A 26,012-nucleotide genomic window follows, 5' to 3' on the forward strand; every position below is an offset into this window, starting at 1 on the left:
TAGCGAGCCACCACCAGTGATTTTGATCTCAGAGCAAATTCCAGACTAAAAACCAGGCTCAGCTTACACTAGAGGGGGTACACAGCCCTGGAGGCCCCAGCAGGCTCTGAGCTTTGCAAAGCACATTGTCAGAGCTCTCTGGTACACAGCTGCTGCAGCACTGGCTACAGGCACAGAGGGCACAAACTCCTCAGCACGGCAAGGGAGGCCAGGTGAGAGCTGACCCTGCACCTTCCCCAGCTGCCAGCCAGGGAAGGCAGCCCTAGCAGGGGCTGGGGCTCTGAACTCCCCACGACCTCGCAGGGCACAGCCAGACACACAAACACAGGGATCACTTCTCACATCACCAGACTGCACATCTCACTGGGGGCAAACACCCCCACACAGCAGCCACTGCAGCCAGCAGCTTAGGAGCCTGACTGATTTTTCAGTCTTACTAAGAAGGTCCAGTACAAAAAAAAAAAACAACCCACAAAAAACCCCAAAAAACCAAAACAAAACCAACCAACCAAACAACCACAAAAAATCATAACTTTTTAAACTCTTTTCCACGACAGAACAATCAAATTATACAGCTAATCTGTACTTAAGGAGCAACTTCTTTCACCAGCAGAGCATGGAATAGTACTCTGCTATTATCCTATGCAATTATTTTCTTACCACTCTAAGAAATCCCTAAGTGATCTCCCATGGCCTGAATTAACTACTGACATTTTCACGACTCAAAAAATAACTGTTTGGCAATTAAGAGACATTATCTTAAAATATGCATATGGAAATCACACAGTGGGCATTTCTTTCTGAGTACTTTCACGAGCTTCCCAGGTGACTCTCCCCAGCAGATTGTCAAAACTATTTCTTTTTAAAGTTGCACAGCACAAGATGTACCATTAGGATTTTCAGGAATTGTTATATTTCCCACTAAACAAAACTCAGATTTAAAAAAACAACATCAAAACTACCTAAAAGTAATGCCACAGCTCATCTTGGATGCACCTCCAACTGCTTGAGATAAAACACAGCAGGTGTGTTAGTTTTGCCACATTGCTTGTTTTAGTTACAGTTGCCTGTATCTTACCTAAGAAAGCTGGTTTGAGTAACTTCAAAGCATATCACAAAAAACAACAGCTTCAAATTTTCAAATTCATAAAGTCACTTTTGCATTTTTTTCAAATTCTATTTCAGCAATCTGAGAGTAAAATTTCCCCTCTTGACACCTGTCCCTTGGCTCCTCCCCTCTGCCTGACATGCACTAGTTTTCCTGTTACACTAAATTTGAATCCCTTTAAAACTTAAATAAAAGGGCAAGGGGCAAAATCCTCAAGATTAACCAAGTTTGTCCCTCTGCCTTAAGGTGGATCCTGAAATGGCTACAGACTGGGGGGAAAAAAACCTGTTTCTGAGCAGCAGAGTTCCCACCCCCAGCAGCATTACTGAAGGAGTTCCACATGCTAGATTTGCAGGAGGCAAGAAAGCTCTGCCTTATGCACTGCAGGCCTTCTCCCTAGGGCTTCCAGAGAGTTCACTGCAGTAAAACACCATGGTAGTTTAAAGAGAATATGAATTTGCACAGTCCCCATCAACCTGTTTTTTTGGGATCAACCAGTGTTTTGATTATTACTTAGAATAAGATGAAAAGATTAAGTGATGTTTTAGAGCTCATTTAAAGCTTTCTCTTTACCTGTGCTTCTTCCATCCATTGAACTGGTTCATCCTAAAAAGAACTAATTTCTTACTAAAAACATTTAAAAATTTTTGGGGGGATGACCCAAATAGGAAATAATAGATTTGTTTAAAATTTAGCCCTATTTTTCTACAAAAACGAACACAAACCTTAAAATCTCACAAAGGCTTTACCATAAATCTGATGGCACACATAATCCTGTTTTAACCTTGAAAATACTGCTGGAGTCTTGGATAAAATGTATCATTACACACTATTGAAAAAGTCATCAAACAGAACAGACAAGCTGCCTAACAATATATCCAAAGTGAGCAATGAGGATGTCCTTTTCTTCATTTCCATATCACTCACCTCAGATTTACTGATCACCCAAGAAAATGCATTTTTTGTCAAATTTGAAAATCTACACCAACCACAGAACTCTGCAGATGGGCTTTTCATCCTCTCAGAACACAAGACCAGAGAACAGCTGTTTTCATTAAATCAATTGCTGTAGTTACTTTCAGAAGTAAATTTACCCAGACAATTTATGATCAACTTGCAGTAGATGTGCAAGAGCAACCAAAGCAAGGATAGGACAATAAAGAGAGTATTTCAAAACATCCTGAGATTTTTTCCTTTTTAAAAAAAATATGTGGAAATCACAGGAAGAGAAGAAAAAAGTAAAACAAACAAAAATACTCCACACCACACCCTGTGTTTGTTATCAGCATTTCAACAGAAGTCTTAGGCAGTCAGCATTCTCCATGAATCAAACCAGAAATTTAAAGAACACAGCTAAAACCTTAAAACAATCTCTCCATTCAAGTTTACACAAACTGATAAAATATTTCAAGTTGATATCAGCATACTGTATTAATACTGGGGTTTTCCCCAAAAGAATAAAAACGTTCCTCATTCCTTACCTCATCATCTTTATACCAGGACAAGCTCTCTGCAGTCAGGACAAACCAGTATTCCTTGGATCCTCCTTTCATGATGCCAATGTTGTTGATGGTGAGCCAGCCTTTCCGGATGACCTATGCAAGGTGCAGTCAGGTACAAGTTTAGTTCATTACTCATTTGACAGAGTTCTGCTGCTGCACTCATTCTTTTAAATCAAGATTTGCTAAATGAAACACAAACAGGTGCATTTTTTCAGTCTCTGGGAAATTCAAGAGTTTTTGCAGCATTCCAAAAAAAACCAATAGTAATGAAGTGAGTATTACATTTTCAGTCTGAAGGTTGGAGAAAGAGAAGCCAAACTATGAGAACATTGTACTTACAGCAAGGGAGTGTGATAAGAATCAGGTAAGGTTGAAGATATTTATTTGCTGTATATGAACACATTCTGAAAGCCTACACAATTAATCTCTGACTACACTGTTCTGGTCTAATTGTTAAGGTCATCTCTAAAGGTGGATACCAGGAAAAGCACCTAAATTCTGGTAAAGTGAGTGGCTTCTGACACACTGGGGATTTTCAGAAGTGGTTGTATGGAGTGACAAAGGGGAGAGGTCTTCTAAAGTTAGGTTAAAATTAAGGCAGGAAGCTGTAAGGAGAAGCATGTGAGAGCCATCTTCTTCTCATAGGAGAGAAGAGAAAAAGAAAAGAGGGAAAAAACCTTAAGCAGCAATAAAAATTGGGGGGTAAAAAAGGTAAAGCAAAACTTTATAGCATAGCTACAAGCCAAAGATGAAAGAACAGATGTGAACATAGCTATAAATACTAAGATCAGGAGGCTACATCATGCACAGAGAAAGAAAAATTAGACAACTCCCCAGCAGAAGAGAATAACCATGAAAATTCATTTACAGATGAGATGGAAACTTTCAATTTTACTGGAACAGCCACTGTTTTCCAATATAAATGAGGGAGCAAATATTCCTTCCTATCATGCTCTGAACAAGACCACAGAACTCTCCTAATCACAGATGCAAGGATCCTCAGCTCTTCCCTTTCTCCCCACAGCAACACCCTTCACTTGCCAATGGAATACTGAGACAAAAAAGTGCTCAGAGAAGCCCTTCAGACCCCTCTCAACAATCTCCACAGGCTCTGACTTGTGTGATCAAACATGACTTTCTTCTTGTATTTAAAGAAATCTATGAGACCAACATTCCTCTCACAGGGCTTCACAAGACCTGTAACTCCAATACCAACAACTCAGCAAAGAAGAACATGGCTCACCATCTATTCTTTGCCATCTATAGAAGTTTCAGAACCAGAATTCACTCCTATTTAGCCTGGATGTTCATGCAAGCTCCTAAAAAAAAAACAGCTTTGGTTCTGCACAGGGTAAGGGACTGAATTCTATTTGATAACTAAACCAAAGAAGTTGCACCTGAAAAGCAGGAAATGGTATGGAAATGCACATAATCCAAGAGTATCAGTTTCATTTCAAGGAAGATAAATGTGCTTTCCCATTTACTACCAACCAGGCCAGCAGTGTAAGAAATGTCCTGAAGATCCAAAAACAGGCTGTAAGTTTTCAGCCTGTACAAAAATCTCTAAGAGAGCATTGATTTGGTTCTGAAGCCACATTAAAGGATGAGAGAACAGGACATGATTCCTGTAAAGAGACTCAAAGGTATGGCACAAGCAGATTAGATGGAATAACCTGTTCCACAAAGATTTCTACAAAAGTGGGTCAGGACTTTTAATATTTGTGGTTTTTGAGGGGGGAACTTAAGTGGAGAGGGGCATCAGTGAGTGCAGACACACATGGAATGCTTGCCTAAGTGCAAGGGAAACACTGATAAGAACTTGATTACCTATCAAATCCTCATTTTATTTTGTGATGTTTATTGAAGTAAGTTTTTAACAGGAAACAAGTAACATGTATATACAGCCAGTATATATACATGTTATATACATGTATATACAGCTGGCCTTCAGGCAGCTGCCACAGGACAAGTTGTGGAACCCAACTAATTCTATTTTTTCTTTCTGCACTGAACTATAAAAAATGTAAGGAAAAAAAATCAGGGAAAAATCAACAAAATTAAGGTTCTGCATTCACTTGAACTTAGTTCTGCAGCAAGGGGAGCTGTATTTGTGCAGCAGACTAAATCCTTCACAGCACATGTGCCCATTCTATAAAGAGGCTGGGAGAGAAGATGCTGTTGAACCACATTGTCTGAACTGAAAATGCCATGTTGCTCCATGCAAAGCTCACATCCACACACAGAAAGCCCAGGCAGCCTGGCCAGCACCTGGTTTGGAGAAAAATGTTTTGGAGAAATATCTCAGGGAAGGTAAAAGATTTGAACACAGATGTCAGTGAAGATAAAGAGGTGGTTTCTAGAAGCAAACCAGACAGGAACACCTAAGCAGCAGGTTCAAGAACCCTATAGGTGATGAGCACTTCAAAGGGAAGGGAAGGGAAGGAGCACTCTGCTTATTCCATCCTCTCCCTCACCATTACCACAGGCTCTGTAACAGCTTCATAAGAGTCCCATTTTCTCAATTCCACAAGAAGGCATTTGTAGTAGAGGTCTCAGAACAGACCAAGCCAACATTTTAAAAATTAGGCTATACAAAGCACTTAAGAAGCACTGAAGGTTTCAATACTTCTAAAAAGTAGGAATTGTGTCATGCTCCAGTCCAACACATCTCCCCACAAATGTGCAACCATCATGGGGTGTGGACAGAAACAAGCTGACTTGCTAGGACAATCTTTGGTCACTGGTTCATAAAGGAAGGAATTCGCCAGTAGTTTCCTCAAAAATCCTGTGTGCTGAGGATTAGATCCAGCTGTCATTCCCCCACAACCCTGCAGAAGAGCAGGACACCAACCTACAGCAATATTTGGGTGTGTGCTTTTCATGTGAAATTTCTAGACCTGTTTATCTATACCTCTCTGGGGAAACAGAGTTTTGTGTTCTCTAAAATATCCTGGACTCTACAACAGGTCACAACAATCTAAAATACTAGGAAGCTGTTCCAGGGGCCACCAAGAGGGAGAAGAAGAGCTTAATGTACTAAGCCTCAAGTCCTTTTCATTGAATTTTCCCATTTCCCAGGCACATTCTGTTAACTCCAAAAAGCTACACTTCCAGAAGACTCAGCATCAGTGCCGGACATAAAGGGGAGGGAGATGTTGGATCAAGGTGTAATGCAAGAAAAAGTGAGATTAAGGAACCATAGTTTCACTTTCCAGAGAAGCTGAATGACACATTAGATGCTGGCTAAATTCTCAAAAAAACAAAAAAACCAAACCCTCAAGCCATATTTTAGAAGTGTTCTTCCACAGGCAGTATTATGGTAAGATTTTCAAAGACACTTTTGAAGTTCAAAAAACTCTGAAGGAGAGTTATTATTTTGGAGTTTTTTAAACTGCTGTGTTAGCTATGTTTTATAGCACTTCAGCTTGAAAAATGAAAGCACTGTGTTTCATTATTGTTCTCACTAGTTCTTTTTCTCATTGGGTTGTATCTAAGAGATCCATTTCACTCTTTCCTATCCTATTTCTAAATGTCATTCTGTGCAGAGCGGATGTTAGTGACATAAGTTATGAACCTCAGGAAGGTGAAAAACATGGGCATAGCCAGAAGCTACTGCAGACAATATTCTGAGAGGCAGCTGGACTCCATGCACAGGATGAACAAGAGATGACACAGTTCCTTCCTTCAGGATCCTGATACCTAATCTGGGTGACTGAAAAATGAAACTCAGAGCCCCTGAATGCACACGAACAAGCCAGAAGGAAATCACTCTCATAGTTCAGCTGCACAAAACCCAAATCATATTTGTTGTTCTTACCCTCCACCACTTCATGGATAAACAGGAAAGCAGGATTTGACACAATAAGCACAATTTATGTGTTGCTGCATGACTTTAATAGCATTAAATCAAATAAGACATTTGTAAAAGAAATATATTGAAAGAAATGGGACACTTTCTGATTCTCTAAAGAAGTATTTGAAGGCTGACTTCAAGATAGGTGCGAGACATGAAACTGGGCAGAGAGAAACACAAGAGTGAGGATCATGAGACTGGACACTCCCACAAGAACACAAGCAGCAGTAACTGCTAATGTAACATCATTAAAGTTGTGTTGTGTAACTCCACTGAAATAATCTGAGCACAGCACACAACTCCCAGTACCACTCCATCTTCCAACCACTGTCATTACAACATGTGCTACTGAACAGTAGGCACATTTAGAGAATAAAAATTACAAAAACTACTCAGGGAGGCATCCTTAGAAGCTGTTGGTTCTTTGGATTCAGCCATGAAGATCCTCACACTACAGAAGCTGTAAAGTATTAGAGGGGAAACCTACTACAGTATTTCACTGTAATTTGCCAAATGTCCCAGCATAAACTGATCAGATCTGCTCTGATACTGAACACAACCAAGATCTTGTGACATTGCTTCCCTACAAATCACTGCACAATGTATTACATAACTTAAAACTTGTGACAGAGGCTGAAGTCCTAAAAACATGTCTGCTTTAAAGAAAAATTTAGTCTTTACTGGAACAAAGCTCTCAGGGGTAAAAAAACTGAAATATACTTCCAAATATAATTAAACAAAGATTGAGGTAAGTTAAACATGAAGGGATATTAACCTAAAAAATAAATAAAGGCCATTTAGAACAGTAATACTCCTCTAGACTTGATAAAGTGAAAACTCAAAACCAGCAGATTTCATGCTGCTGAATTTTGAAATATTTTTGAATGTGTTAGCTCACGGGCATCACCTCTTTCATAGAAATACTGACATTTCTTAAAAGAACAGCTTTGCCATGATTTTTCATAACCACCTCACTGACCATGGCACAAGTCTCCATTTCCATCTGGTTGCTTAGAAAAATTCTATAAACAGTTTTTTCCTGGGTCATGCAAGATAACAGGATTTAAGTATATCTGAAGAAAAGAAACAGCAAAGTATGCTACAAAGCAGGATTAAAAGAAAAGAAAAAAAAAAAAGGGGGTTACAAGGGGAAAAGTTACTTATTAGGACTATAGCTCAAGCCAGCTGATAGGGTCTGAATGCTACTTGTTTCCAGAAGAAATTAATCAGAAAATTAATCAGATTGTTGGTGTAACACTGAAGAGAGGCAGATCAAACAAACCCCTCAGACCTAAACCTCCACATCACATGGACAGTGCCTTGAAACTCACAGTTCACATTAAGCCCCTTCTCCAGTTACAGGGCAGCAGATTTTGCCACAGAAGCCAAGCACAGAATCTCCTATAAATGATATATAATCCTCTATAATTTCAGTGTCTTGCATTCTCACACACATCAATTGGGCTCATGGAGCAATAACACCTTCATCTTTAAAGTTTTATCATGAAGGGGAGTTTAAAACATTGAATTTTAGTCACCAAAACAAATCTGAGCACACAGCATACACAATTAAGAGTGGGTCAGCTTTCAGGAGCCAAGCCTTGCTAGTGTGCTGTGTAAAACCAAGCATTGCATAGAGTACTCCAAGCAAATGAGAAGACAGACTAACCTGTGGCTTAAAAAGAAACTTTGTGGAGTCAGGTCAAAACCTCAGGCGGTAGCAAAGAAAAGACAAACAAAAAAAAGGCCAAAGATTAAGTGTGAGAGGATAAATTAGTAGTAGAGGAAAAAGGAGAAAAACATGCTAAGAGGAATTTGCATTATTGTCCAAAAATAAGGTGTGGCTGTGCTCATCTTATTTCCAAGATACACAGAAATAGTTAATAGTTATCTGCATCATTCCAGCCCAAAGCAAGCTACTAAAAAAGAAAAGCAAATCATTGCAAATGAGCATCCCACTATTTTGGGAAAATTCAGTGATCTTGATCTCCCCACGGGGTGCAATTCAACTGCTGCTAAAGTCAGTGATGCCTTTTTCCATAACTGAACATAAACTTACTTTAAAACAACAACTAATAGAATTTGATGATGGCAACAAACTGAAAAAATGTACATTTTTATCACAGATATTGCCAAAGAATACACACAATACAAATTTATTTCTTACACCTTACCATCACTGAACCAATAGTAACTTGTTATAAAATTAACTGCAGTTTAGACAATTAATTCTAATTAGTAATATTAAAGACATTCACATATTTATTTACTCATGAAGTGGAAGGGTTAGAAAAGAGTCTGTCCGTGATATATTGATCCTCCTGGTGCTATGAAGAGAATGTTAAAAAGGCTTTAAATATTTTCATTCATAAAACTCATTTTTCTATCCAAAGTAATTTCTTGACATAAACAAACCACCAAGAACAGTACCTGTACCCATAAACAGCATGTTCATTTACACCAGAGCTAATGTTTCCTTTTGGTTACCAGAAACTTATTTGCCCACCTTACAAAGAGAGGTTTACTATGAATAGAGGCACTCACATCAGATAAAAACTGCTTTCCAGTTATATAATAAAATAAACACCAATTAGTCATTTTAGTTTGAGAAACTTGTTAAACTACAAAAATATTAATTTGATGCAAAGTCTTCTACAACATTTTAAGTTCTACTAGTTCAGACTGGTAACAGCAGGTTAGTAGCAGTTAAGTGATGAACTGCAATTACACTTTGTTGAGGTAGTGTTACAGACAAGACAGCTTAACATTAAATAGTTCAGCAGCAAGTACTTGACAAACCAATGAGTTAGAGACAAATTTTGCCCTCTGAGAAGCTAAATGAAAAAGCAACAATAAAGCTTACAGAACTTAGCTCGTACAATTTGCCTTGAAGGCGGTAGATTGGTTCCCTGAAATAGCAAATTGCAAAAATGAAGTTTTATTTCAGAAACATTCTCTCATTCTTTTCAACTCCAAACAATCAACTTACAAACATCTGTTTATTATCTCTACAATAAAAGGTTCAGCAAAGTCCTTTATACCACAAGTAACCAAGTTTCAACATTGAATTGAAAATGCCAAGCTTTTTCTTCACTTCTTTAGAGAGAAAACATTCACTCAATTAAAAAATCATTCATTTTATTTGTGTATTTTTGAAGAGCCAGATAATTGGTTGCTTTTCCTTTTATGGGACACTCCAAAGTGATGACAGTCCTTGTGTTTGACACATGTTCCGGCACAGCTAGATAAGAAGGAAATCTCTCCTCAGAAGGGAGAGGCTGCTCTTTGAAGCCATTGCAGTGTTTAGACCTTCCAGGGTTTTTTGGTTTTTTTTCATTTTAATCCAAACCATATATTATATCAAAAATGCCACTCATGCTGGTCAGGCTGTGGGGAACCATCACATCCAAGAAGTTGCTGGATTATTTTAAGAAATATCCTGAAAATAACTAGCAATTTCTTGGTGAGAGGAAGAGATTGAATTTCTAGCTCCAAAAAGATGACTACAACTCTTGCCAAGAACTCTTGTCTACAATAGCAGCAGAATAGGAGACTTTTTGAAATTTCAGGTTTATCGCTTGGATCTAAACTCAGTTGTCACATTTGAAGACTTTGATCAGGAGGTGAAACCTCCTGAGCATTGTTTGACCAAATTGCATGTGAAAACATCAGGAAGATATGCAAGACTGGTAATTAAACAAAATTTCATTGTCTTATTTTTACTACTATGTTTTAAGTATGTACTAGCTCCATAACAATTTTTTTTTGTTTAAGACTTTGCAAAAACCTCAAAGTGAGCAGAAACTCTCCAAATTGTAACATGTTGCTTATTTTCATCTCATATCAAGAAGAGGACCGATCCTGCCAAGTACTGAGAAACCCTGAGCCACACAAAAGCAGAGAGGGAAGGCAGGCTCAGGAGCACCAAGGACCTTGCAGAATTAATCCTATATTCTTACATGACAAAAAGAAACAAACAATTTCATTAATGAATCTCAGTGAAGACACTAATTAACCTGAGAGCATCAACTGCTAATTCTTTGTTTATTTTGAGAAAGGCCTATGGTACATAGTCAGCAACTGTGTGGTGTCAGCTGAAAGGTTTCAGAAGATGTAAAGGCAAATCCACATTTGCTTGCTGACTTGCCCTTCACTGCAGTTCAGCTGTGAACACATCAGGAGTAGCAAAACACACAAAGCACACACAGGCAAGTACTCACCAGCGTTTGGGATTCTGAAATTCACAAGTTTGCAGTTAATGACAAAACACCGATGTGTAACATGAGGATTCAAGGCACTGAACAGCATGGGAGGGAAGACACTCACCAGCAGTGCAAGCAGCAGCAGAAATGCTAAACAGCAAATGATGATAACAATGGAAGTCAGGTGGCATTGAAAAGTTCAGCAAAACAAGGCAATGAGGACACATTTATGTATGTTTGAAGCAAACAAAGGTAAATGATACACTTAAAACAGAAAATGCAGCCAAGAAAACCAAACAGCTTGGATTAACTTGCACATGCCATTATCCATTCTCTGTTAGGTGCCTACCTGATTTCCCACTGCACTTTTGTTAACCTGACTGCTTCTTTGTTGGGCACTAAGGGAAGCAGAGGAAAAGAGTTATGCTGAGGAAACTTGAACTAAGCCAGTTCCTGAGCAATAATTTTAGCAGTAATAGTTACTTTTGACCCCAGCAGAGAAAGCTAGATGAACACAGCAAAAGAAACACAGGAAAATCATTGCATTTATGTGCATATTTCAACTGCTTTTCTACCTGATTATATTTGCCTGCTAAGGACAGAAGGGACATGCACAGCAGTCAGCTCCTACCAATCATCCCCTTTGCAACAACATCCTTCTTGCATTGGTAAAGGTTACTAAAAGCACAGAGAAATTATGGCTCATGTGGGTAACTTTGGAAACATTAGCCTCCATAAATATTCAGAAAAGACAGAAAGCAAGCCATTTCTGTTATTTAGAGCAGTACAACAAAATCCTCCCCTGCTGGAGGCTCCTTAATAGCTTTGTCTTGACAGTTTGTTTTGGATATTATTCTAATATTTATATGCACTTTGAGGGTGTAAATATAACCAATGGATGAAGCCTTCATGAAGTTGGTTCAAAGTTGAAATCTTGTAAGAATAGAGCACATTTGAAACTAAACCATATTTAAAATATTTTGCTCAATTCTTGAACTTTGGTAATCCCAGTTCCTGAAACAAAACACACTCCTGTCTCAAAACCAAACAAGTTGCCATTAATTCTAAAAGCATTTGCATTATGTGGCAGTTTGTGTTAGGCCACAAAATTAAAATATTGTTGGAAAGAAGGAGAAAAGCGTTCCAAGAGCAGGCTTTGGCTACTCAGCCACCAGCCCTTCACTGGTGACAGGAAGTTTTGTTTGGATTAGATTATACCATTTCACCAGGCACTGATTCACTGAAGCCAGAAGCATCCATATGCCAGCAGCTCCAAAGGCTGCTCTGACAGAGGAAGGCAGAGGTGTGCTTGGATCAGAGCCTGTGGCCAATGCTGCTGTTTGGTGCACAGCTGCTGCTCCAAAGAATTGATGAAACACCCAACTCAACCCTAGTCCAAATTCTGACCCTGCCCTTTGGACCACACCATCAAGCCAGCAGTCCACATGCTGTCTGGGAGATCCACAAGGATATTTATTCCTTGTGCCTACTCACTGTGATCAGCTTGATAATCCTGATCCTTTTGACCAAACAACACTGCATGTCCCTGGTGCAACATCTAAGTTTTCTTTTTTTCTTAATTTTATCACCTTAGAAAAGTTAATTATACCATTAACATCATACTAAGAAACCCATGCCTTTTAGAAATAGCCCAGCAATTGGTCTTCTATTTAATGTTCTAAATACAAATTACCCTTCATGCAGATTGAAGCATGTAGCTGTTCTTGAGTTATACCAACTGGAAACAAACACAAGCCCAGAATTTTGCCATTAGTTCTGCCAAACAAGAAAAACATTAATATTCTAAGATTTTGCAATTTTATAACTATGCAAATTTGTTCTAAACACTGGCCTTATTAAATCCCTCTCAAGACAATTCACATTGCACTGTACCTGCCTCAGGTCCTGCAGTGCTGCAGAGTAGTTTGTAATATTTTGTGCTCTCGTTCTTATGGTTCACAGACTTACACTGTTACTGCAGCTGCATGAGACAAGGGGCTAGAGGAAAGGAAACACCAGGGAATCTGGGGAATCTGTAGTCCAGGTTGTTTGGATACTGCTGAAGCCCCTGTGCTACCCAACTTATTTCATTTTCCAGCTCTAACATAACTGCTGTAACAATAATACACTTATAGTTTCAAATTAGTATTTTTCTCCATTTGTCTCATTAGTGAATATATTTCAAATTCTTCTTTGCTATCCAAATTTTTTCTTTTAGTTGAGCAGAAGTCAACAAGGCTACTTTCCTTCCCATCTGTTCCAACCTAGCTTGCTATAACCCTTGCTTAAACTTACCAGTGAACTTAATCCAAGAGTCACTTGTTATCTGCTTATGCCCCATACACAGCACTTGGGGATTTCCAGATCTCAGCTGGCAAAAGAGGAAGCAGCTTTCCCAAGAAATTGAACTTGGGAATTGTAAAGACACAGCAGCAAGGACCATGGAGGCTGCAGGAGCAACACCCATGAGAGGAATTTTTCCAGGGGAGAAACATAATGCAATAGGTACAGATACACCTGGAACTCCAGAATCCAGTACTATAAAATATGGAAAGTTTCAACTCGACACAAGGAAAAGTCTTTTCATAGTGAGGTGAGGCAAGCATTGGAACAGGCTAGCATAGAAAGGCTGGAGAATCTCCAGTTTTGGGAATACTCCAGATCTGATTGGACAAAATCCTGAGCAGCCTGGTCTGAACTCAGCAGGACCCTCCTCTGAGCGGGAGGCGGGACTATGTGACTTCCCAAGGTCACAACACACACCATGAATATACATGGAGTGTTTTTAGCATCCTTTTTCCTGTCAGAAAAGGATGAAGAGAAGTAAATAGCAGGCAGGTTGTTATCTTGACCTCTAGAAGGCCAGCCACCATTCCTACAACATCCTGTTATTTGTCAAGAGAACTGATAACAATATCTAGGACCCACAAACAATTCTAGAGAAAGTTGCTCAAACCAAACACATAAACAGTGCCTGCCTTTGCTTTCTCCCCTCTCAGCTCACTGAACTCCATGTTTTAAACCTTCAAGGCACACTGCCAAAGATGTGCACCTTCCTTTACAGTGCTAACTAGACTTGGCCACAGTCAAATACTACTGTGGTGCCCAAATTTGTTGCCAGCATCTCACACAGCCCAAAACCTGTTGTGATTCCAATCACTATTATGGCAAATACAGCATGAATGTGTCTGAAGGAACATTTATTCTTCAAAGAGTGAAGACATCTTCTATGTTTTTACTAGTGTCAAAATGTTGGTATGAAGTCCCTGAGGCACAAATTGCTGGAAACTGAGGGAGAACATTCTGGAAAATATTCTCACAGCCTTTTCAATTAAGTGAGGAGAACGTCAAGCCAGGCCCTGCAGGGCATTCTGCTACTATTATTCTCTGCAGCCAAACAGCAGGCACACTTAGAATTCAGTGACATCCATTATTCTGAGCAAAACTGTTTCACACAGAATCACAGCTTCCAAAGTATGCATTAATAACAATGTGGAAAGACCACCAATATCCATTTCTGTGTCCTCAAATGTGTGTGACTCCAGACTAAGACACAAGCTCCAGCTTCAGTGAAACCAGGCTTGTGAACTGGGTGAAGACTCCCCTGCAACTGGGACAGACTTCAACATTGTGGCTATTGAGAAAGAGCATGGTCCTGCATGTTTGGGACTCTGCAGCCTGGATCCTCACTGTCATACTTCAGGAATTGTGTTCTGAGCATAATAAAAAAATGCCAAGCAAATAAACAAAAAATCCTGGCAGTGTCTTTCTAACAAATTTTCCATGTACTTACTTTGCAAAGCCAATGAAGTCTTCATGGTTGGTGTTGATATAAGAAACCTGGATATCAATGAGCAGCAGCATCTATTGTGGGAGGCAGGAGAGCAAAACAGGATGGGTAAGGTGGAAGAGAGAGATTGAAGAAAAGGAAGGAAGAAAAAAACCAGAACTCTTGAGTCTCTGCATTACTGAATATTGTTTTCATAATTGTTCAAGCCAAAAGCAATATTTTCTAAATTCCATTGCTTCTGTTTCTGTGCTTATTAAATAAGTTAGACTACAGAAGTCCTATTCCTTCTTCCTACTTTTTTTCCTAACAGACCTCATTTTTCACCTTCTTGGCCCTTGTCCATTCCATTAAGATCAATCATACAGAGGCAGAGAGAATACATAGATTCCAGCTCTGCATTTTGCAAGTTAAGCAAATTCTGCCTATCTGGAACATTCCAGCCAAGCCAGCAAGGAACCTAAACCTTAAACCTAAAATCCATATACTTCTACTTTATGTACCACATAAAGCAGTGATAAATAATCCAGTCCTGGCCCAGAAAAGGTCCAGTCCAGCCATTCTGTGTGCACATCTGGATTGAGAGATGGGCTATCAACAAAGTAACACAATGATTTGTGTATTTATCACTTGTCAGTCTTTCAGCAGCCCACAGAGAATTTGATTCGACCTTGACAATCTAACTCAGCAAAGAACTTGCTAAGATATCTGCAAAAAATTCCCTCCCACCCTCCAAGAGGATCTGGAATATGCAGGAGACTGCACTTCACCCCTGTCTTTTCAGGCTTCCATCAGAGGGAGCAAGGAAGGAACCTATTGTTACCAAATGGTGGCATTTCATCTCTTCAATCTTATTTCTATACAGCTCCTCAAATACAGCATCACTCCCAAATTCTTCACAATTCCCACAAGATATTAGATGCCTCACTTAGACTCAAATCCCCACTATGTTTTTCTCCATCTCTTATCTCTGAAGGATAACTGCTAACATCATAAATCATGATGTGAATGTGACAATAACCTATTTGGTCAACTTTTGGCATTTACAGAAAGCCCATATTTTGTTCTTTGTTCTGAGAAATAGTCAGGTATGTACATACAATGAAGAACAGGAAAATAAAACTCAATTATTTTAAACAACTTCTATTTTCTACAAAATTTTGAGATAATAATGTTCTGACTAGAACTCCCTGCAAGTAGAAGCCCAGCTAATCATTTTTTTGGTGAATTATTTTTATGACTACATTTTCAGCACAGATTAAAGCAGCAGGAGGTGCTGCACAGCTCCCTAACTTGCACAGGGACAGGACTAGGGAGCCAGGAATCCAGAACAGCTTAGAGTTCTGCTGAGCTCTTCTTCCCCAAATATTTCTATTGTCACACTCTGCACTCTCCAGACAATAATTCCAAATCCTTTCCATTGGATTTTCTCACATGTAATCTCAGATTTGCAATTTCCTGGATTTGGAGTGTTTGGCTAAGTGATGAATGCTTTAACCAAATTTCTCTGAATTTTAATTTGGTTTTTAGCTTTTTTTGAACTTGAAGGAAAGCTTGTCACTCCCTCTTGGGTTCCAGTACAATTGTTTGTGAGCCTCACTGTAATTAAGCTGAGGGGTGGGTGCATGGGATGGGTATGTTAAAAACACCTGGAAACAAAGTAGAAATAAGCTATTCCTTTGTGCATCTCTTTAATCAATATTGATTTCCCACAAACAGCTTTAGTGGCCCAGCTAACAAGTTGGCACACTGGCACAGGAACAAGCCAACACTACTTAACCATTCTGTAACAATTCTAGCCCCTATCAAAGCTCAGTGGTAAAGAAGCAATTTTTTTTCTTCTCTAAAATGTGCAGCCTATTTGAAAAAAATTAAATCTTTCACTGTCCTACTGCACTTTGGATGTAAGAACTCTTCTTCCCCAAACTCCTATTTATTCTCACATCTCCTATTTATTCTCACCTGATCCTTGGTCTTCTCTTCTCTTTCACGAATGTAGCCAGCAACAATTCTTTCTGTTTCCTCACACAACCTTGGATATGTTGCCAACTGAAACAGAAAATTGACAGAAATTTACACCTGCAGAGTGGCTTCAGTGGAATACAAACAGGGGAGCCTCCAGCTTTCCTCTTTGGAAGAAAGCAAATATTATAAATGCTTGGGACTAGAAGTTAAGCACACTGCAAAAAAAGCAAGCCTTACTTGCTATTGTTCAGGGACTGAAGAGACCTAAACATTTGGATTGTTGCTGTTCTTTTCCTCCAGGGAATACTGAGGAAAATACACTTTGGCCATATGAAACACAGTCTATCTGGGGTGAGGTTTCTTTCTCTTCTACTGGGCCTAATTCCAGACTGGTGCTTTAAATGCTTTCCAAATTTCTTGGTTTTTAAAGGCTCCACCTTGTGGCAACATCTTTACATAACAATACTGAAAAAAGCAAGATGCAGTAAATTTGGCAAATACCACTGGGAAATTTGGTAAATTTGGCAAGTACCACTGGGAAGAGCATCAGCACAGTTAATTTAAGTGACAAGTCTTGCAGACTTTGACAAAAATGAAAAAAACCTAGAAACTCTACTGAAAACATACCAGAGAATCTGTTTCTCTCTGTTCTTTGTCCTTCTGGTTTTAAAAAATATCTCCTTTACTTGCTCATTGATATAAGAAATTTGGGGTTTTTTCAGAAAAAATGCAAGAGGATATTTCTCAATAAGTTCATCATAGCTGTGCTCACATCCCAGAATCACTCCTGTACTTGCTATTATGGGGTACCCTGCACTGGGATGGTGGGACAGGCAGATGGACAGGTGAGACTGCAAAAGCAGCCAGTCAGCTAAGAAGTGAAAACATGGTTTTAAGGAGGAAACTGAGGGCATCTCTTGACTCAAAAACACCTCTCACCCTAAGAATAAAAACAAAGGAATCAAAAAATGAACTTTTCCATGATTACATTATTCTGAGCACTTCACAGAAGTTGTAATTAATTACCTGAGGAAGTGCTATTCTGTCCAACGAGTGACTGAATCAAAAATCTCTCATTACACCATAAAATGCAAGACAGCCTTTCTATTATGTACTATACCATTGCATTTTACTTACATTACCAGATCTATGTGCAAGCTACCTTTTTAGTGCACTTCTTGACAGTGTTGATTAACTCTTGCATCACCAGATCCACACTTTTTAAGCAAGGTCCTTTCAGCTTAACGATCTGTTTTTTAACAATGGCTTCAAATGCCATATCTGGAGTGAACAAACCTGTTCTGTGGACATAAAAGAATATGTAAGACAGTAATAAAAACATCAGGCAAGGAAGATTTTTTTTTTTACTAAATTGCTCAAATCTTCACTTTCAGAGCTGAGTAATAATCCCTACACAAACAGACTTCCACAGAATTAAATTTGCTTCTTTCTCAAAGGAAGTATCATTCTGAATAAGAATATACTCAGAATATAAGAATATAAGTAGAAACATGCTTGAAAGATGGAACTCCTTCAAGAGGACTGCAAGAACTCTAAGGAGTACTGCTGTAATGCAGTAAAGCCTCAGCAGCAGTGCATCAAACCTTAGGGACGAGTGGCAGCTGCAAGCACTCCATGCACAACCCCTTGCACAGCAAATCCATAAGAATCCTATGGCTGCACTTTTCCCTCACACCAGAAAATGAGGTTTTGTTACTCAGAGTCCAACATGGAGAATTTCACAGCTGGTCACTGCAGAGTAAATGAATCTATAAACAGGTACCCCACAGACCCAGTCCTAAACAAGTGGGCCTTGCTTCTCTTTTAAACACTCTTTTCCAAGGTCTACCTTGGCAGATAAATTCTATAAAAAAACAAACTATAAAAGCACACCCAAAACTATCAGTTCACTATGATAAACCAAGACCTCTCCAGCAATCAGGCAAGGAAAATTCAAATCCTGCACCACTGCTACCAGGGTCAAGCATCTGAGAATTTACCAATCAAGTAACACAAGAAACATTTCCCAAAACAGAACAACAAAGCTTGTAAGCAATGCTTTGGGAAGATATTCCACCTGTACCATGTGAGCAGGCAGGAAAACATGGGAGCACTTGCCTGATTCCATGTATGTTCTTGATGGCATAACTTATCTCTCTCCTCAGCTCCTTCTCGTTGAATTCCATCTAGAGGAACAGCAGCACACAAGAGCACATTAGGGGAAGGTTTCAACAAAACAGAAAATATCCCCTCTCCCTCCATAACCACAAGACAAGCAAGTTCAGCTGTTAAAATAGTAATTTCTAATTACACCAAACAATGCATAAGTATTTTAAAATGTTTTAGAACTAAGGCAACAGGCAGCAGTAAATATTGTTGCAAATCACATACTCTTCCATTCCAGATATGTCAAGAGCTGGAATGATTTTGAAGAGTTGACAGAGTAAGCCTGAAACAGGATTTGGAAGACTCCACTTTTTTTTTAAAGCATGGTTTCTTAAAGTGGTGCAACTTCCGTGATTATGATCTGTTTATCCTCCCCTTCCCATTCTACAGTTTTCAACTAAATTTAAGAGAGTTGTTGTCCCAGTTATGAAGTTATAAAGCTTTTCTTCAAGTTTCTTGGAAGGCAGCTGGCTGGAAGAGAAGTCAGTGTTGTCACAAATGAAAGGGTCATTACCTAGGTCAAACCATCATAGAATGATTTAGGTTGGAAGGGACCTAAAGGGCTATTTTCCATAACTCTCATTTTAATAGATACCAGCTACACAAGTCAAATTTACCAACTCTAACTGCTTGCATGCCCCATTTAACCAAAGAAAGATGCCATCTGTGATAAAACAATAGGAGAGCACAGAAAATAGTATGAAATGGGATGATAATTATATTCCAATTCTTGTATTTTAGAATTCTTAGCATGTCTCAGTGTCCAATCCTAGAAATTAAGCCAAATGTCTCAATTATAACTTCACATAATTTCTTCCACAGTTAAAAGCATATTCTTTCAATCAGATCTTTGCTTGGCTACACTACTATCAGTATGAACATAAGGAAACATAAATAAAATAAAGCACATCAGCAAGATGGATAAATACCTTCACAAGTTCAAAGGGAAAACGTTCATGGAAAATACGATTGATTTTGGCACCTCCTGAAAGTTCCAGCGTATCAACTTGATCTCCTGATCCTTCAATTCTTTTTTCAAAGTCCACTGAAAACTGCTGTACCATCCTAAATGGCAAAGGAGGGGAGGAAAGGAAAAAAGAACAAAAAAAACCTGGAACAATTTAAGCATATTAACTACCAACTCTTATTTCAGTACTATGCAACTAGTGCTGCCTATTCAAACATATTTAGCAATTGCCAAAAGTATCTGCACAACTGATTGAGCCAAGCTGCCAATCCATAGAATCCCTACCTACCCACATCCCCCTGCATCCCTGCTGTCTTGCAGTACAGTCTAATAGCATGATGTGAATCCAGTGCTGCAAAATTCAGAAGAGATTGGAAAGAAACTTCTTTTCCCCATGCCAAAAGGCAAGCCCAAGAACCAGTACTACCATGGTGATGTGTCAGTACAACAAGCTCCAGCTTACTTGGCTCTGCTTTGACTTCTGCAGCAGCAGCATTCAGAAAATCCCACAGAGTTTTTCAGAGCTCTCCCAGTCATGGAAAAGTCAAAGGTGATGTCCCTCTGTTTTTGCAACCAAAACATCTGCAGTAAAGTACCAAGGAACTGTCTACTCTTTTGGACACAATTGTTACAAAAATAAAGAGTAAATCAGAGTCTTCATCTGGCTCAAGAAAGTCTCTCTAGTTCAGCTGATTACTTTCCCCTCTGAATTCCAAAGTTTTAATTAGAGAATGAATCCAGCTCCAAACATACACATTAGCACAATCCAATGCTCTTACCATCTTATCCCAGAGAAATTAGAATGCTGAAAAGCTCAGAAATCAGAGCAGGAATGTGACAACAGGCATATAAGAGAGAAGAGCTAGGTACATTTTACACTTCTTCCTTCACATGCTTCCTCTCTAAGAGGTAAATTTTATTTGCATAGTAACACAGGGGGCTACAACTGAAGAAAAAAAAAATGGGAGAGCCAAAATGGCAGCTCTTTCAGGTGAAAAAATAGGCAGTACTGAGTATCCAGCACCCCTGGAAACAGGCCAAGGAAGGGAGGAAGCAGATGCAGCAAAGCAGCAGCTGCTAACTGGTGTTCAATCCACAACATCAGCATTGTCCTTTCTCCCTGGTGCTAAATCCACAATCAAGACAGGGCTGGGATTCCACCTGCACTTGATTCCAAGTCAGATGAACAGTGATCTCTGTTCCATGGCTAGTATCAAAGTCTCTTCAGACAGATTTATTTTGTGGATGAGACCCAAACCAGACAGTGACTTCAGCAGTGAAAAATCAGTTCAGAACTGATGATGATAATCCCCAAGAATTTGCCTTGCTGTTTTCTGAGAGCACAACAAACTTTTACTGACAACTCCTGCAGCAAAGATCTCTGGGTATTGGGTGCCCAAAATATGAAGGACGACCATCTTTGATTAATTTTGATTTTGCCATCTATAGGTTCTTTTGGACAGCTAAGTTTTTATACTAGAAAAAGAAGCATTCTTTATTCTTCTTCCAGCCTCCTCATCTTACAGACTTCCAACACAATGTCTCTGCCCTGCCTGAGGTCATCTTTTTGGCAGACAGAAGAATATGTCTACACAATCAGAAGCAGTTTTTTACCTTTGATCATCTCTGCTGCCCATCTTCATGCTTTTTTCTTGTTCTGCTTTCTCCCTTTTCTAGGATTACTAAAATCAATTTAGGGAAAATTCTGTTGAAATTGTAAAATAAATATCGTGTTCTGGAGCATCAAACACAGAAACCTTTGGAGCTTGTGTAAAGAATCCTTAATAATATCCTAATGTTTAAATTTAAACCAATCAGAAAGAAGGGGCAAAAAGGCAAAACAAACCCATTTGAAGTGAAAAAGCAGACAAAGACACTCACTGCAACAGGGCTTTTGTTTTTCTGGTGGGATCTTCTGGTCTGAAGTTTTTGTACACCTCTACTTCATGTTCTATAGAAAGCAGCTGGCTCTGGAGTTTGCTTCTGAAGGCTGGCAGGGTATCCCGGATGTGATTGGTAAGTTGCTAAAAAGCAAATAAAAGTCTTTTTATACTGTCAAAAAGATGAAAGCAGGAGCACAATCATTTCCTTCTGACTGCCAACCATATCAGCCACGACCTGTGCTAGTTTACCAGTGCTGTTCCTTTTGATCTCTGATGCAATGGAGACTTTTAAAGAACAATTCAATATTCCTAGTGCACACAAAATTCCTTCATCCTTTCACTCACTGAGCCCTGTTACTACACACCTGTTTAGTTACACCTGAAAAAGTTACACATATTACATGGGTAATTTAAAATTGCCTCTCATCTCTCTGTGCTGATGCCACACTCCCATTTTGCTGCTTTTCTTAAGGGTGTTTCACAATTCCCTACGTATTTGTTCAGCACAACAACTGCTTTATGCTACAGCCACAAGGAAAAGTGGGAAAGAAAGATATTCTGAGCACTCACAGCATGTTTTTACATATATACATATATATATATATACACATGTATATATATTAGGACAGTACTGTCTCTGACTTACCTGTGCCATAAATGTCTCAGGTATTGTACACATTCCTTAATTAAAAGCAAACTGGACTTCTTCCACTATGCCCCAAACCCCCTCCCAACCCCAGCCAGACAAGCTATACATTTAAACTGTCATACACCAAAAGATATAAACTTAAGTTTCAAGTTGCTCAGCAGACTGACAAGCACAAAATCAAAAGCTGGAGTTTCCCTGGAGCACCACCTTGTGGATACAAAGAAATTGAAATATTACCTGAAACACAAAAGTTCCCCAATAACTTGAGGACAGAACTTATGTAGATCTTCCCATATATAACATTCTACACACAGTAAAAGCAACAGAAGAGCAACAGCTCCTGCTGAATAGGTTAATATTGAAAACAGCTCTCAAAAACGTTAATAGCATATAAAGAGTCAGGACAGACAAGACAGTCAAAATGTATGTGCAGCTTGTGTTTCAGTCTCAAAACTAAGACATATGGATTAAACTTTCAAGATGTAAAACAAGGCAAAACATTCTAAACACAGAAAGAAATTCAGGATACAAGGAATTTCTTGCATCAAGATGAAGGCTTTGGCTCTGAAGCACAAATAAATGGCATTAGTAGTCTTTTTGAGCAAGCCCAGAGCATTTCATAGCCTGGCTTTGCAGTTACAGCTGCAAAGTCACTGTAGCAAAAATTAAGCAGAGCAGTCATTTAGTTTTCTACTTTAACCAGGAACATTCCAGCTGTTTCCAGCTGCTGTCCTAAATGGACAAAGCTGGGCTGACCTGGCCTTTGCCTGTTCCAGAGGAAAAGCTGCAATTTGACAGTGAGCTGCAAAAAACAGTATCAAGTTTGACTTGTAGGAATACCAAAAACACTGGGCAACTGACAAGTTAAATGTAACAATTGAGGAATAGGATGGTATACTTCCAGGGAGGGAAAGAAATCCTGGTTTTGATGTTCATATTCAGTATTCTAAAGAACAGGGAAGTGCAGAACTACCAGTAAAAGTCAGAAACTACAACTCACAGCAAGCTTTTGTATCTACATGCAATATATAGTTTTATTTTTACCTTGTGCAAATAAAAACCACTGAAAGCAGGAAAGGATAAGTGAGGTTTAGAGACCAATTTCATTTTAAAACAGTTTTTATATTCCCCTATCATTACAAAGCTGCCTTTCCCCACAAAGGTTTCAGGTCTTACCTGGTTTAGAACTTTCTGGAGATAGGGTGTTCCCATTCGATCTGCCATGTGCCTGTAGGATGGGTGGGAAAGAAAGAATTTCCTTTCTGCTAGAAGAGCTGCTTTTATGTCCTTCTTCCCATCAATGTCCTTCTGGCTTCTGTTTACAACACCAATGTAACCTAAAACAAGACAAAACCAATGGGTAAATCAATGCAGCTATTGCCTGAACTACTGAATTCATCTTAAATAGAACCAGACTGTCTCAGCTCAAACAAAACTTTCCAGTTCAGGCATTTCAGATCATGTCTGCAAGGAGAATAGTAACCTTAACACTGCCTAAATTGTTCATTCTGTTTACATATAGCAGATAGACTTCCTTTTAAATCACCAATTCAAATAGAGAAATATCTGAAACTCTGGTGAAGCCCAAACAAACCACTTCAAAAATAAGCAAACAAAAATCCAAAATAAAATTGAAATACAGAGATCTATTGAAACACAGAGATCTATGCAGATAAATGATATGACATTAACAAAACACAAAAAAAATTTCTTCTCATTTGCTGGACCAACTTGCTCCATGGGAGGAGACAGTAAATTATCAATAAATTATAACCATAATCAAAATTCTCAATATAATTAACAGAATGAGCAAACGTGACAGTAGCTGCCAGAACATGGAAAATTTCTGGCAAGGATCAAAACTGATTTAGAGTGAGATTACCAAGCTCTGGTGCTTGCTTCTGTCATATACAAAGAAAAAAAACATTTTTATGTTACAAGGAACCTGGCAGAAAATATTGGCTAATGAGATGTGCTGGTATTATACTGCATATTCCAGAGGAAGCAAGGATTTTCCAGGTCCACAAAGGATATTTTTAGCACAGCTACCTTTATGTTTGCTGACTGGATAACTGCAAAAGCAAGGAACACATCAAGTCCAGCATAACCTTTGATTCATCTCCAGGACTCCCAAACACCATCCTTATCCAAACCACTTGCTGGACTGCAAAGAATAAAGGCAACTGAACATTCTCACCTCTACGAAGAGGGAGGAGTTTGTTTTCTAGAACTTCTCTTGCATCTGTTCCTTCATCCATCAGATCCAATTTTGTGATCACACCGATGGTTCTAAGGCCTGACCAGAGTGGAAGCAGGAGGAAAAAGTTATAAAAGAATCATTTAGTCAGAAGAACAATTACACAATTATGTAACAACATATCTGTGCCCTTCTCAAAGCTATCACACAGTAACAGCTCCAACTCGAGTTATGGTATGTCTGGAAAAGCAGGGAACATAATTGCCAGTGCTGAAATGTGTTCCTCAAAACTCCTTAACAAGGCTCAGCATCCCTACAATATGACTGTATAAAATTTATGATGTAAGTATCCAGAAATCCCATCAGCACCATCCCCTATTCTGCCCAGTACTACAAAAATTCATAGATAACCACTGCTGCACTTGCTTATAAGAGATAGTGACAACACTTGAAAACTCATTTACAGCAACATTACCCAAACAATACTGAGCTAACAAACAGTTACATTGTGATGCTGAAGATTGCATGAGAATGTAACTAGACATCTATATTACATATTATAATTTGTAGAATTTCCCACAAGAGTTGGTCTGTTGTTTTCAATTATGTTATTACAGTTGAGAACAGAAAGTGGTGATACTCAATCCTGCTTACCCTGAGGGTCCACTTCCTTTGCCAGCTTCAGGGCATCTGAGTTGGCCAGGTCAGTGTTAGCTGGAGTCACAGCCAGGATCAGGCAGTTCTCCCTGGAGATGAACTGCATTATCATGTCTCTGATCTGCTGCTCAATGTCTGGAGGCTGATCCCCCACTGGCACTTTAGTGATTCCCGGCAAATCAATAAGGGTCAGGCTCAAGACTACATGGACAGGATGGATCATAAACTGGTTAGAACACCACACATGACAAAGGGCTCAACACAGCCATGGCTGCACACAAGTTTTGGTCACATAAAACCCCACAGAACTGCATGTACAGGCAGATAAATAGGTCAACAGTTGTCAACAGTTCAAACAAAATGCCTGACAACCTGCAAAGACTTGTTTTCCCATTGGTCTTACCTCTCTGGATTTATTAGTACTATTTAATATTAATATTTAATACTTGAAATATTGCAACTGGTATAAAATGATACTTATATAACGTATCCTTGAGGGCTCTAAGACAAATTAAATTAACATGGCTTTCTGAGCTTTGTCCAACAACAGGAGCACGGGCAACAGATCACTCTCATTGCATCCTCCAAATAAACCAATACAGTTGTTAGGATTTTTTTAAAAATATAGTGTTTCTCTGACCATGTCTTCAATCATGTCTCTAATTAAGAAATTCCCAAAAACCAATCAATAGTTAGCTTAACTTATATAGCAAAACTGTTGTTAAGGGGCTTGGGGATATATTGCTGGCTTGGTGGGTTTTTTTTGTTTGTTTGTTTGGGTTTTTTTTTTTTGTTTTTTTTTTTTTTGGTTTTTTTGTTTTGTTTTGTTTTTTTTTAATCTGTAACATCTTCAGGAAAGTCAGAAAGATGAAAAATAAATCTATTAAGAAAATCTGATTTGCTTTGGTATGATTTCCCTAGTAAGGGCCACAGTGCCAACTAGGGCATCATGGCTTGGGGTAAGCATCCTGCTGCTGGGGTAACAGGGCATCCTTTAGACAAACGAAAAAAATGCAATTCCTAGGAAGGAAATACCAGAAGTGTAGTTGGAGTCTGGTTAATATAGACAACTGTGG

General features: G+C 38.9%; 1 protein-coding gene across 7 annotated transcripts in view; it reads right to left on the minus strand.

Moving 5' to 3' along the window:
* DNM3 (dynamin 3) overlaps positions 1-26,012 on the minus strand; it is a 171,758-nt gene that overhangs the window by 119,301 nt on the left and 26,445 nt on the right. For 4 of the 7 annotated variants that reach the window (XM_071435756.1, XM_071435757.1, XM_071435763.1 and 1 more), the window contains exons 4-15: positions 24,934-25,137; positions 24,280-24,378; positions 23,259-23,419; positions 21,432-21,574; positions 19,513-19,648; positions 18,536-18,603; positions 17,580-17,718; positions 16,415-16,501; positions 14,459-14,529; positions 11,015-11,063; positions 9,343-9,372; positions 2,590-2,703 (exon numbers count right to left, since the gene is read on the minus strand). In XM_071435756.1, coding sequence (XP_071291857.1) covers positions 2,590-2,703; positions 9,343-9,372; positions 11,015-11,063; positions 14,459-14,529; positions 16,415-16,501; positions 17,580-17,718; positions 18,536-18,603; positions 19,513-19,648; positions 21,432-21,574; positions 23,259-23,419; positions 24,280-24,378; positions 24,934-25,137 — 1,301 coding nt within the window. Of the gene's footprint in view, positions 1-2,589; positions 2,704-8,132; positions 8,151-9,342; positions 9,373-11,014; positions 11,064-14,458; positions 14,530-16,414; positions 16,502-17,579; positions 17,719-18,535; positions 18,604-19,512; positions 19,649-21,431; positions 21,575-23,258; positions 23,420-24,279; positions 24,379-24,933; positions 25,138-26,012 lie in introns of all 7 variants that reach the window. The other 3 variants (XM_071435761.1, XM_071435760.1, XM_071435758.1) reach the window with 2 other exon arrangements.

This window comes from Agelaius tricolor, unplaced genomic scaffold (genome assembly GCF_023055355.1).
Source record: "Agelaius tricolor isolate 1412-34295 unplaced genomic scaffold, bAgeTri1.0.p SCAF_11, whole genome shotgun sequence".
In the NCBI taxonomy this organism is placed as follows: Eukaryota; Metazoa; Chordata; class Aves; order Passeriformes; family Icteridae; genus Agelaius; species Agelaius tricolor.